At 38.3% G+C, this 14,411-nt stretch overlaps 1 protein-coding gene across 1 annotated transcript in view; it reads left to right on the top strand.

Annotated features, from left to right (window-relative positions):
• The window catches only part of LOC138842857 (mucin-19), a 98,814-nt gene that overhangs the window by 67,826 nt on the left and 16,577 nt on the right, over positions 1-14,411 (top strand). Inside the window, exons 36-51 of the mRNA XM_070046543.1 lie at positions 255-290; positions 1,382-1,435; positions 2,163-2,216; positions 2,831-2,884; positions 2,986-3,039; positions 3,572-3,625; positions 4,056-4,106; positions 4,985-5,038; positions 5,735-5,788; positions 5,894-5,947; positions 6,854-6,898; positions 7,134-7,187; positions 8,122-8,175; positions 9,238-9,291; positions 9,999-10,052; positions 10,488-10,541. Of these exons, the coding sequence (XP_069902644.1) occupies positions 255-290; positions 1,382-1,435; positions 2,163-2,216; positions 2,831-2,884; positions 2,986-3,039; positions 3,572-3,625; positions 4,056-4,106; positions 4,985-5,038; positions 5,735-5,788; positions 5,894-5,947; positions 6,854-6,898; positions 7,134-7,187; positions 8,122-8,175; positions 9,238-9,291; positions 9,999-10,052; positions 10,488-10,541 (834 nt within the window). The remainder of the gene's footprint in view (positions 1-254; positions 291-1,381; positions 1,436-2,162; positions 2,217-2,830; positions 2,885-2,985; positions 3,040-3,571; positions 3,626-4,055; positions 4,107-4,984; positions 5,039-5,734; positions 5,789-5,893; positions 5,948-6,853; positions 6,899-7,133; positions 7,188-8,121; positions 8,176-9,237; positions 9,292-9,998; positions 10,053-10,487; positions 10,542-14,411) is intronic.

The following is a 14,411-nucleotide window of genomic DNA, read 5'->3' as shown; positions in this document are numbered from 1 at the left end:
ATTTTTTTTTTTTTTTTGGTACACGGGCCTCTCACTGTTGTGGCCTCTCCTGTTGTGGAGCACATGGCTCGTGAGCCCAGCCGCTCCGCGGCATGTGGGATCTTCCCGGACCGGGACACAAACCCGTGTCCCCTGCATTGGCAGGCGGACTGTCAACCACTGCACCACCAGAGAAGCCCCATTGTGGTGAATTTTAAAAATAAAATTCAAATATATTATTTAATTGAAACATGAATTTAATTTTTCTTTATTAGGCTCCGATAATGCAATTCCACCAGAACCTGTTGTAGGTAAGTTGATATTAAAATGACAAAATTATGCTTTTTCACAATGTGCCTTGAAATAATATTTCTAATTTTTCTACTTGAACACTGAAAAATATCTAAGGGACTGTTATATTCTTCTCAAATTTTAACCTAATACAAATTAATCTGTATGAATTGAGTTAAATAAAAATGTACATTTATAAATATATTTGTATTTTTAAATTTAGTGCCATTTAAGCAACCTGAAGTAACAGATGAAAAAATGTCACATTATAAATGTGGATTTGAAAAAAAATGGTGTTACAGTAATTAGAATCAAAAATATGATAGTAGAAGTCTTAATTTATCAGATTAATAAAACATAAACTTCAAATTAGATTTTGGTAGCATAGGGCTCTTGCTTTTTCTATTTTTATACCTTCTTGAATCATACCAAAGACATTGAATCTTATATATAATTGTTAAATTCTGCACTGGTTGTGTACAAACTTACAGAATCAATCAAATAAACAAAAATGACTCTAGAAATACACTCTTTATTAAATAAAAAGGCAGTTCCATATTTCTCAGCATATTATTTGTCACCTATCATTTCCATTAAATTTTTTAGCTTTTATTGCATCCTGGTGTCTCTTTTAAATTTAACAGTTTTAAAAGATATGCAAAAGAAATTTATTTTTTAGAATGTTCCACTTTTTCTTAATTGTTCCCCCTCTGCATTCTTTTAGCATTTACATTTGAGTATAACCTCCATGAGGACAGACATTTTTTTCTTATTTTGTTCACTGGTATAAAATCCCTTTCTGGTCCTTATCTGATAAGGTGTTTGATTTTGATACTTGCCCACCTGATCCACTAGATTCTACCTTTGTGGAATAGGGACCATTCAATATGCATCACTCTGTTGTCACTCATTACCTACTACCAGAAACCTGAGAGATCCTTTAAGACAGGCATTTCCAACACAGGTAAGGCTGAAATAATAATAAGAACACCGCTATAGGCACTCAGGACATGAAGCTTTTTGTAGGGCTGCTGTGAAAAAATAATACTAAATGCCTCTTCCCCATATCCCAAATGCCCAGAATTTACTGTTCTCCTATTTTCTACCTCAGAGGCTACAACATCCAGAGAAGATACTGGTACTGCTGGAATTGGATTCCAGACAGGTGAGAAGGAGCAGCTCCTGTCTTGTTATTATCACTAATTATGACACAGGATATCCTAGAGAGAATTTCTGGAGAACAGTTCATATTTACTCTACCAATACTGCATTTTAGGCAAATTAATTATTTTTCAGTTTTGAATTTTTTTCTGAAAAGTTGCTAATAACAGTCTAGAGTCGTAGCTGTAATACTGAAGTTGGGATTGTAGTAATTGTTATGAAACACTTCTCCTGTGGATTTACATATATCATAAGCTTTGACAAGGGAAGAGTGAGAAAACTTTGTATTCCTGAGAAACTGAGAAGAGTTACAGGAACCTAGGAAACATGTCTGTCCCACGTAGATGTATGCTTTTCACAAGGAAGTGATGAAGAGCACAGTATTTTCCCAGTGTCTCAAGTTCTCAGCACACTCATAGCTTCTGTTTTGAAACCAATGTAGCATCAGAAAGCCAAGTCATAGGGAGTAAGACAGGAGAGGGTGGGAGAAACCCACCCTGTTTCCTCGATGTAGAATGTCAGGAAGTGTATTTCTGGTTGAGAACATTGTCACTATTATTGCTTTGGTAATAAAATGGTTAATGAAAAACTACACAGAGCTCATCAACAGAGAAGAGTCAGTGAGCAGTCCAGTTGGATACTATGAAGATATACCTAGGTTCTTTCTAGAAGCATGCTTTTAGGGAAGAAACATGAGCACCATGGTGACTACATTTCATTATGTGTTTCAGGCACCACTGAGGTAGCCCCTGGCACAACTGTTGCCCCTGGCAATTTCAACACAGGTGAGTCAACAAGGTGACATATAATCTTCCACAGTCCTCCCACAAATTAGATGTCTCCTCTGTTACTATCTTTTGCAGACCTCCTGCCATATCCTTTCCATGATCCTTAAATATTCTCCAGTTAACTCTTTCCTCCTTCTCTCCCACAGAAGGAGAAAGTGAAACAACCAGAGTTGGAATAGCCAAAAGTGAGCCCTGCTAAGCTAATACCTGAACTTTATGATACCTTCACAAAAACAATCTTATGAAAAGATATCTGCACTGTTTATATATGTTATATTGAGCAAATTCAGAAAAACAAGACAAGACAGTTTCCTTATTTCCTGAACTTATAAGTGCCTTCACTAGACTATTGTGAAGTCAAACTAGGATAGATAAATTGGTAATGTAGAGAGAAATTTCCTATCTCCCCTCCAAAAAAAGGGACCTGATAGTTGAGCACTTTCTCAGTAAAATTGTAGAAAGACATGTTACAAGGGGCATATATGGATCACTTACTTGTACTAAAAGTCTCAGGGTTATAGTTTGCTATTGCACGGAGACTTTAGATTCCTATTTAAATCACGTGGTGAACAGCAATTGAGCTAGTGACCACTGACCCTTTCTTGTTTTAGGTACTACAGGTAGAGTCTCTGGAAAAACTCTGGAACCTGGAAGTTACAACACAGGTATCTGGACAGTGGCACCTTGGGTGATATATTCTGACAAAAGCACAGTGTGTACTTTCCCACACCCTAGTCTTTACTCCTTTCTTTCTTTTCTCTGTCAGAGGTCACCATTTCCACGAGAAGAAGTGGGACCACCCAACAAGAACTTCCAGGAGGTGAGCTCTTTTAATCTGAGGCTTTGGGACTTTCATCAAATCTCTGTTTGTGTGAATACAGTGAACACATTAGTGTGAAAGTGGGCAAAGGAAAGGGGCCTGAATTTCCTCTGGGAACACAATATGCCAGAGTCACAAACCTGGGTCTGCCTAAGAATTCCATGACCTCAGATATCTCCATCTGGATTTCCAGAGTCATGGGCTTGCAGAGCTAGTTGTTGAATGGCATGAATGAGGGTGACTGCTAGCCAGCCCCTGCCTACCAAGTCCCCTATCCTTTTATATGGTTTGCCATGTTCTCATAACACTTACTAACATCTATCACATCCACCTATTTATTATGTTTATTGTTCACTGTTTGTCTCCAGTTGCTAGAATGTAACTTGCATTAGGGTAGGGATCTTTGAATATTCTGCTTGCTGATATATGCAAGGGTCTAAAACAATATTGCACAGAAGAGATGATTAATACATACTAGTGGAATGATGAAATGTATACTTATTTTGAGGCTTCACTCTATTTGCTTTAATAGGTATCACCATGGTTTTACCTGGAGCCAGCAGCAGTTCACAGAGTTCCATGTCAGGTAAGATGGACTAAATAAGTTAACCTTATCAGAGTATTAGAGTCAAGGAGATCTATTTTAAATATCTGAATATCAAATTAGCTCAAGTAATTGATGAGTAAAACTTAGAAAGACGAACCCTTCATCTGCCTTTTTCCTCCTTCAGGCAGCTCTGTCACCACTCTAGGGAGCCCAGGGTCTGGAAGTGAAACAGGTGAGGGTGACATAAGGTCTCCTTTCACTTTCAGTGACTCTATGGAAAGGGAACTCTAATAACAATAATGATCAATAGGTGGGTCAGGAAAGGAAACTGTGGGAGTAATTGATGGTTCATTTCCTACAGAATCAAAGATCTGCAGGACAGGTCTCCAGTGATTCAAGGCTGCATAGCTACTTCAGTATTCACTGGGGAGTTAATGCTGTGTTGATCCCTTTATTTTTCTCACTTTAGGTACTTCAGGAGAATTCTCTAAGACAACCATATCTGGAAGTTCCCACACAGGTAGGTTAACAAGAAGGAAATCTTGCTAATTAACCTCATAATATAGTTAGTAGACCTGTTCTGATAAAATATCAGCATCATTCTTTTCTTAATATTCCAAATCCTCAGAACTCATCATTCATCACTTTATTTCCTCAGAGGCCACAAGATTAATAGGAGGCAGTGGCACACCTGGAACTGGACTCAGACCTAGTATAAATGGGTTGCTCATAGTTTGGGGTTTAGCATGAATTATGATTCTCCATAGGTTTGCCTGTTGGGAGTTGTGATCTCCTGCAGAGTAGTTTTCATTGGCTTTTAGGATTTTCTTAGATTTAACATGTTATGGAAGAACTTTCAATACTAGCATCTAGCCTCACAGATGTAACTTTCTAAAGATGGGCTGGTGTGTAATCCGTGTGAGGGGTTTCTCCTTGGGATGGCATACACATCAGGGGGACCGAGGAATATTACACACCTAGAAAGAAGAGAAAGCAATGTGAACAGGCCTATCTATATAAAGGTTTTCTTGCTCAAATAATCAATAATGATATTCAGTATTTTCCTTGGCGCATTCAAATATTCTTCTGGTTTTTGGCCCACAGTAGATAGCACTGCAGTACCAGGAGGTCAAGCAACTGGGAGTGTGACAGGTGAACCTGGGAAAAAACCACCTTGTTTTCCTGTCTTGGAATAAATGGGTTGTCTGAGAAAGTTGCCTCAACTTGGGAACATTTTGATTGCTTTTTTAATGGCATTTGTCATAGAAAAGGTTTATGACTCTCACCTCATCAGGAAGCAGTGAAAGGACCCTTTGATATAGCACATTTCTTCTAGAGGCAGGTCTTTAGGAGACAAACACAAGTCACTGTGATGACTTTAGACCCTTTGTGTTTCAGGCACCACTGAGGTAATTCCTGGCACAACTGTTGCCCTTGGCAGTTCCAACACAGGTGAGTCGACAAAATGGCAGGAAATCTTCCATGGATCCAGCTATGATGAGTTTACTCCAGTGCTATCCTGTGTAGGAGAACTACCACATATTTTCCATGGTCCTTGCATGGTTTCTAATCATCTCTCTTTCGTTTTCCCCTCTCTCAGAGGCCACAACTTCTGTAGAAGAAAGTAGAACATCAAGAGTTGGAATAATCATGGGTGAGCACTGCTGAGTCACTACTTGTACTTTCTAATGTCTTCCTAATAAAAAGTCTTGTCTGAAATATATCAAAACTCTTTGAATTTCCATATTCAGCATATTGGGCAAAATTTTAGCAGATGTTCAATATTTGACGTCAATAAATTCAGTTCAGACACTTCAACTTTTCTTGCTTGTGTTCTAACGAGCCTTCATCAGGGCATCACGGGGCCCATTCCTGATAGTTATACAGGTGATTTGCCCTCAAATCTATCTTCCTTTAACTAGACCTTAAAAGGGGGTCTCAGTGTTGGAGGACTTTCTCCATAAATTTGAGAAGGGAATGATATGTTTTGAAGGAAATACCTGGAGGATCTCTTGAAACTAAGAAGTCCAGAGAAATATAGATTCACTGGTATATGGGAGAAACAGTTTTTTTTAAAAGCCTATGCCCATTTCATGATGTGCAACAAGTTGACCACAGACCTTTTTTTTTTCCTTTTTTTTATTTCAGGCACAATTGAGAGCATCTCTGGCAAAACTCTGGGACCTGGAAGTGCCAACACAGGTCAGGAGTCCTAAACGTGGACCTTCAGGAGATATAGACTGTGGAAGCCCAGAATGTCCTGTCCACACCCCAAATCTTTACTCCTTTCTTCTTTTCTTCTCTCAGAAGCCACAAGTTCCACAAGAGGCAGTGAGACCTCCCAAGGAGGACTACCAGGAGGTGAGTTTTTCAGTCCAAGGCCTAGGTTCTCATTATTTCTTTATTTGGATCACTTCAATGAGCAAATGAATGGTAAGGAGTATGATGGAAGGACTTGCCATATTTGTTGGTTCAAAAACTCAGGAGCTTCCTGGGAGAAATCTGAAACTTGACTCCATCCACAAAGGGCAAGGTGAGACTGAAGAAAGAGGCAAACCACTCCATGTTGGTGGGTAGCAGGTTTAACAAACAAGGGAACTTACATGCAAAGCTTGTGTTGGGCAGCCATAAGACAAGTAGATCTCTGCATCTGCCTGCCAGAATCTTAAAAGTTTATGTAGAGGCCTTAACTGGGTTCAGTCACGTATACCATCCTGAAGGTTTCAATGACACATTGCTCTCTCCAGGCTGCATCCTTGAAAATGACTCCCACTATGGGAACTGTGGTCAGAACGTAAGTTCCAAGGCCAGGGAATGGGGCGAGGTGTCACTGATTGCCTGGGTCTAGCTTTAGGGTCAACTAGTTGTACATCCTCTCCACGACAGTCCTCTTCTTCAACAATACTGTACCCTATGAACCCGGGTAATTATTCTTCCTGGGAATTCCAAGACCACAGATGTCTCAATCAAGCTATCCTCAGTGTTCTGGTTTACAAAGATTTTTTTTTCCTGTAAAAAGGTATGCATACATATTGCATATATCCCAACCCCTTCCCCCAGTACTTCCAATCCTCCTTACCCAGCTTGCCTTCCTGCCATAGCCTGCTGTCTATCATCTCTCCCATACTTATGCATGATGTTTATTATTTATTTTCTATCTCCCCTCAATGGAAAAGTTCATGAAGGCAACTGATTATCAAAATGTTCCAAGTTATATCAAAGATTCTTTCTTACAAAGATTAAACCATACTTTATTCCCTCACTTAGGCACCTCTGGCACACCAGGTGGATATGTCCCTGGAAGTAAAACAGGTAAGGGTGATTTTTACTGCTGCTTCCTCTTACTACATAGTAAAAGGGAACCCCAGGTGCAACACATCCATCCAAAGCTGACTTGAGAAATGAAATGCTGTAAAATTGTTTATTTTCCATTTTTTTCATAGACAGTCTTCAGAAAAGGATACTAGTGCTTTAGGGCCACACTGATGATTCCAAGATGAACTGAGGAGGAAATGCTGTACTGCAACATTTACTTTTTGCATTTTAGGTATCACTGGAGAATTGTCTGGAACAACCATTGCATCTGAAATTTCTAACACAGGTAGGTTAGCAAGAAGGAAATTCCCCATATTTAATCTCAGATGTCATGATCTCACTTTTAAGGCTTCTATAATAAAAATACTCCAATATCTCTTCCCAGTATTCCAAATTCCCAGACTTCATCATTATCCTATTTCTTCCCTCAGGGGCCACAATTTCCACAGAAGAGACTAGAACTGGAGCTCAAACAGGTGAAAACAAAGAGCCTGTGATTTGAGACCATCAGTTTTAGGACTCTCTAGGCTTTCCTTGAGAAAGTTTGTGTGTAATTTAGGGACACTGCAAGTGAGTCAAAATAGGTTTGCTATTAGAGATAAAATCTTTTTGAAAATCCATTAAATATAGAATTGAGCTTCACTGCTTCAAGTCTAAAGAAGGGATGGGATTTCTCCATTGGTATTACAAATATCACCGGCATATTAGCCAGAATCCAAAAAGAATTCTCTATTTTTTGTCAATTCCTTCTAGCTGAAATAATACAGAGTGCAGAGTGATTTCTGCCCTATGGAAATCTTTGTCTGAGCTTCCAAATTCCAGAGTGTTAATATTGTCCCAAATCCCTGAATTCATATACAGCAGAATACTCTCTCTCTCTCTCTCTCTAAATCTCTCTCTGTCTCTCACTCAATCTCTTTGTCTTCTCTTCTCTTCAGACTGCTCTACCAGGGAGCCAGGTCTCTGAGAGTCAAACAGGTGAACATGAGAAAATATAAATATCTCCCTGGTATTTACCAATACTCAGAATAAGAGGACTTCTATTGTGAAAATATAGTTTTACTTAATTTTTTTCCGAAAGAAATGTACTTGTGGAAAGATATGTGAGGAATCCTAGAATAGGACCTCAATGACTGAAAAGAAACATAATGATTTTCTTCTTAGCTCTTCTTTGAACGTAAAGGAAATGACATATAATCCCTTTTCCTTTGTGATTTCAGGTACCAATGGTGTAGTCTCCAGCCCAGCTATTACATCTGGAAGTTCCAGCACTGGTAATGGAATAGATACAAAGGCAATCATCCCTTGTCTAACCTCAGGGAGAAATATGTATCCCCAAACATACTTTCCACTTTCCTTATTTCTTTTTTCCAGAGTCTAAAACTTCCTTAGAAAGCCTCAGAGTCATTGTGATGAAATTAGTGAGAACTAGGATTCCCAGATGTTAGCATTGCTGTTGAGAACCATCATGAGTTTGCCTCTGGATCAGAGAGATTGTACAGGAAGGGCAGGCCCTCCAGCCAATATGCAGGGCCCAAAATACTGTTGATTCACAACCCCCAGCTGGTTTCTGGACCAGCCTTTTCCCACGCCTGGCACTGTGGTGTGGATTTCTGAAGAGGGCAGTAGGAGTAGTAATTCCCTGGAAGACTAACCCACTGGATATTACAGGCATTACTGTAGGAGTCAACACTGTCCAAGAAGGTTCTGTCTCAGGTAAAAGGATGACTAAAATGAACTTAGAAAACTTTGCCTCCCATTTGACTTGTATCTTGAGCTTTAAATTCTAAATTGCCTAATGGTTGGTTGCCTCCATGAATGATTAAAGGTCATAACATACACAGAATCTTTTTCCTGCTTTCAACCATTAGTAACTCTCTCTGGAACATCAGACAATCAAGTCACTGAAAGTAAAGCAGGTAGATGTGGAAAAACTTCCTCTGTTTTTAGCTGAAGATTTTGTGTTATATTTGCTAAGTAGGCCGACTAGAAAATAGGCTTCTTGAGTAAAAAGTCTTCATTTATTCAGTGATGAATCTCTAGTATTCAACAGAGCTCAGTAAATATTTGTTGAATGAATGAAGTAATTGATATACGAGAAAAACACACGTGATTCAATCCAGGAGTAGAAAGGCCAGTGAAAGGGCGTGCTTACAGGTCTGCCATCTGGACAAAACGGTCTCTGTGAACAGTGTTTCTGGAAGCTGCCATGCACAATGTAACACTGAATGATATGGCCCTGGAAATATACATTTATTTTTATACATTGATTTGATACTCAGATTGCCTCGATGTGGAAGATTCTGTATGATAATCCCATGTCCTTCTCATTTCAGGTACCAAGGGTATGGCCTCAGGTACCACTGTTGAACCTGGAAGTTCCAATATCGGTAGGCTAACAAGCTGTAAAGAAAGCATCCTTTCTAGAAATAAGGTGGCAAAAATGTCTTTCACACTGATCTTCTCACATAAGAACATCATAGCCTATTTTCCCTTCTTCCTAAATCCTCTTTTATCCATTTCTTCTTTTTTTATTTACAGAAGCCACAACTTCCACTGGAGTCATTAGAACTTCTGTAGTGGAGTGGAAAATAGATGAGAATTATTGTGTATGTGTGTGTGAGAATTTTGGTTGATAAATTACAGTTGACCCTGAACAACGTGGGTTTGAACTGCACAGGTCCATTTATATGTGGGTTATTTTCAATAGTAAATATTATTGTTACCACATAGTCTGTGGTTGGTTGAATCCACGGATGTGGAATCATGGATATGGAGTATCTGTGGATACAGAGGGCCAACTGTAAATTATGCATGGATTTTTTGACTATGAAGAGAGTCGGCACTCCTAACCCCCACCTTGTTCAATGGTCAACCGTGCTTTTTGTTTCTTGCAGGACAGTTTCTTGTGGAGGAACTTTTTAGGAACTCTCATCTCAGATCAACAATGTTTTCTTTTTTTACTTGATTTTGAATCAATTTGGGCAGATTTTTGAAGTCCCTCTCTTTCCATTGTCCAGCCTCATACATGTAGATCCCTGCAAATGAAAGTAGAAGTGATAAATATCTAGAAAGTTTTTTCTATTTGCCATTTTAGGTATCACCACGAAATTAAATGATGGAAAGACAGTCCCAGAGGGTTCTATTTCAGGTAAACAGAAGGCTACAATGAACACAGAAAATTGACCTCTGTTCATTAGATTCTTCCTTGAGTACAAAAGTGGCTGAAATGTGCAGTGCTTATCCCAATAACTGTCTATGTTACATTCAAAAGTTTTCCTATTTTCATCCTCTTAGGAGCTACCACTGGAGTATCAATAAATGAAGAAACTGGAAACACATTAGGTGACTATGGTGGGAAGGGGGCCAGAAGAACAAGAAAGCAGAGCATGAATAACCCCTATCTTACTACCATTAAATTCCAGAAGAGGGGTCTCCTATGCTGAGGAATTTGCATCTTTGTTTGATTTGGGAATTAAAACTATGCATAAGAGAACACAAATAATTCACAAGCATTTGAAAAAGCCCAAAAGATGATCAGAGTCCCCCATGGGATGAAAAGTCACCACTTCTCTTTTTGTTGCAGGTACCACAAGGGTAGCTTCTGGCACTACACTTGAACCTAGGAGTTCAAACACAGGTGAGCCAACCAACTGGAGAGAATTCTCCACAGGAAAATCTCTACTAGTAAAGTATCTTTCATGGTACTGTTATCAAGAAAGTTTTTTCTTAGAATGCTTAACTTTCCTGAATGCTTAACTTTTCTCAGAATGCTAAATCCTCTTCATCTTACTTTTTTTTTTTTACTTTTCTTCTCTCTTAGAAGCTAGTACACCCTCTGGAGACAGTGGGACCACAGAAACTGGAATATATACATGTCAGCACACAAGCTTCATAACCTCTCCACTTTTCACTTACAATAGCAATAATAGCTAACTCTTTTGAACACTAACTATGTGCCAGGAACTATTCTACAACTTATTATTATTTCTTTTCCCTCACACCAAACTGTGAGGTAAGTACTACTGTTTTCACAGATAAGAAAATCTATGGCTCAGAGATATTAACTAAAGTGTGCAAGGTCACACAGCAAATAAACAGCAGATTTCAACTCAGGCCATCTGGCTTCAAGGTCCATCCACTTAGCTATGCTCCTCTGTTACTACTACCACACTATTTCACTAGATTTCTTTGTCACATGTCTAAACTTTTCTTGCACATTAAAATTTCAGTAACATCAATACTTTACACAGATGAAAATTCAATGGGCAATCAACCCTTCACTGTTCATTCTTCTAGGGGGATCTAGTAGTGAAGTCACTGGCATTCAAACAGATAAGTAAAGGAAACTACATTTGTTTCACTGACATTTCCAGAGAAAGGAATAGTTATCATTGAGACTCCCACAACCACCCAACATTGCACCTTCCCCCCACCAAATTTTTATTGGGATGAAATATTACATTAGAAAAAAATATTAAAAACTCTGGAAAAAGCTATCCCTGAAAACAACATTTTAACGTAATAAAGAATTCTGTAGTTTCCCCATTCTATTCTAGAATACGCTCTTCTTATTGTAGGAATAAAATTGACATAATGATACCATTCAATTTTTTTAAAAAACATCTTTATTGGAGTATAATTGCTTTACAATGTTGTGTTAGTTTCTGCTGTACAACAAAGTGAATCAGCTATATGTATACATATATCCCTATATCCCCTCCCTCTTGTGTCTCCCTCCCAACCTCCCTATCCCACCCCTCTAGGTGGTCACAAAGCACTGAGCTGATCTCCCTGTGCTATGCGGCTGCTTCCCACTAGCTATGTATTTTACATTTGGTAATGTATATATGTCCATGCCACTCTCTCACTTCACCCCAGATTACCCTTCCCCCTCCCCATGTCCTCAAGTCCGTTCTCTACATCTGCATCTTTATTCCTGTCCTGCCCCAAGGTTCTTCAGAACCTTTATATATTCCATATATATGTGTTAGCATATGGCAAATGTTTTCTTCTTTCTGACTTACTTCACTCTGTATGAAAGACTCTAGGTCCATCCACTTCACTACAAATAACTCAATTTCACTTCTTTTTTATGGCTGAGTAATATTCCATTGTATATATGTGCCACATCTTCTTTATCCATCATCTGTCAGTGGACACTTAGGTTGCTTCCATGTCCTGGCTCTTGTAAATAGAGCTGCAATGAACATTGTGGTACATGACTCTTTTTGAATTATGGTTTTCTCAGGGTATATGCCCAGTAGTGGGATTGCTGGGTGGTATGGTAGTTCTATTTTTAGTTTTTTCAGGAACCTCCATACTGTTCTCCATAGTGGCTGTATAAATTAACATTCCCACCAACAGTGCAAGAGGGTTCCCTTTTCTCCATACCCTCTCCAGCATTTATGGTTTGTAGATTTTTTGATGATGGCCATTTTGACTGGTGTGAGGTGATACCTCATTGCAGTTTTGATTTGCATTTCTCTAATGATTAGTGATTTTGAGCATCATTTCATGTGTTTGTTGGCAATCTGTATATCTTCTTTGGAGAAACATCTATTTAGTTATTTTGCCCAATTTTGGACTGGGTTTTTTTTTTTTTTTTTTGATATTGAGCTTCATGAGCTGCTTGTATATTTTGGAGATTAATCCTTTGTTAGTTGCTTCATTTGCAAATATTTTCTCCCATTCTGAGGGTTGTATTTTGGTCTTGTTTATGCTTTCCTTTGCTGTGCAAAAACTTTGAAGTTTTATTAGGTCTCATTTGTTTATTTTTGTTTTTATTTCCATTTCTCTAGGAGGTGGGTCAAAAAGGATCTTGCTGTGATTTATGTCATAGAGTGTTCTGCCTATGTTTTCCTCTATGAGTTTGATAGTTTCTGGCCTTACATTTAGGTCTTTAATCCATTTTGAGTTTATTTTTGTGCATGGTGTTAGGCAGTGTTCCAATTTTATTCTTTTACATGTAGTTGTCCAGTTTTCCCAGCACCACTTATTGAAGAGGCTGTCGTTTCTGAATTCTGTATTCTTGACTCCTTTATCTCTGGGCTTTCTGTCCTGTTCCATTGATCTATATGTCTATTTTTGTGCCAGTACCATACTGTTTTGATTACTGTAGTATATTCTGAAGTCAGGGAGCCTAATTCCTCCACCTCCATTTTTCTTTCTCAAGATTGCTTTTGTTCTTCACGGTCTTTTGTGTTTTCATACAAACTGTGCAATTTTTTGTTCTAGTTCTGTGAAAAATCGCATTGGTAGTTTGATAGGGATTACACTGTATCTGTAGATTGTTTTGAGCAGTATGGTCTTTTTCACAATGTTGATTCTTCCAGTCCAAGAACATGGTATATCTCTCCATCTGTTTGTATCATCTTTAATTTCTTTCACCAGTGTCTTATAGTTCTCTATTCCTAGGTATTTTATTCTTTATGTTGCAATGGTAAATGGCAGTGTTTTCTTAATTTCTCTTTCAGATTTTTCATCATTAATGTATAGGAATGCAAGAGATTTCTGTGCATTAATTTTGTATCCTGCTACTTTACCAAATTCATTGATTAGCTCTAATAGTTTTCTGGTAGCATGTTTAGGATTCTGTATGTATAGTATCACATCACCTGCAAACAGTGACAGTTTTACTTCTTCTTTTCTGATTTGGTTTCCTTTTACTACATTTTCTTCTCTGATTGCTGTGGCTAAAACCTCCAAAACTATGTTGAATAGTAGTGGTGAGAGTGGGCAAACTTGTCTTGTTCCTTATCTTAGTGGAAATGGTTTCAGTTGTTCGCCATTGAGGATGATGTTGGCTGTGGGTTTGTCATATATGGCTTTATTATGTTGAGGTAAGTTCCCTCTATGCCTACTTTCTGGAGGGTTTTTATCATATGTGGGTGATGAATTTTGTCAAAATTTTCTCTGCATGTATTGAGATGACCATATGGTTTTTCTCCTTCAATTTGTTAATATGGTGTATCACATTGATTGATTTGCATATATTGGAGAATCCTTGCATTCCTGGGATAAACCCCATTTAATCATGGTGTATGATCATTTTAATGTGCTGTTGGATTCTGCTTGCTAGTGTTTTGTTGGGGAATTTTGTGTCTATGTTCATCAGTGATGTTGGCCTGTAGTTTTCTTTTTTTGTGACATCTTTGTCTGGTTTTGGTATCCGGGTGATGGTGGCCTCGTAGAATGAATTTGGGAGTGTTCCTCCATCTGCTATATTTTGGAAGACTTTGAGAAGCATAGGTTTTAGCTCTTCTCTCAATGTTTGATAGAATTCCCCTGTGAAGCCATCTGGTTATAGCCTTTTGTTTGTTGGAAGATTTTTAATCACAGTTTCAATTTTAGTGCTTGTGATTGTTCTGTTTATATTTTCTATTTCTTCCTGGTTCAGTCTTGGAAGGTTGTTCATTTCTAAGAATTTGTCCATTTCTTCCAGGTTGTCCATTTTATTGGCATATAGTTGCTTGTAGTAATCTCTCAAATACCATTCAATTTTGTTTTC

Source organism: Globicephala melas, chromosome 10 (genome assembly GCF_963455315.2).
Source record: "Globicephala melas chromosome 10, mGloMel1.2, whole genome shotgun sequence".
In the NCBI taxonomy this organism is placed as follows: domain Eukaryota; kingdom Metazoa; phylum Chordata; class Mammalia; order Artiodactyla; family Delphinidae; genus Globicephala; species Globicephala melas.
This window is presented reverse-complemented; position numbering and strand designations above follow the sequence as displayed.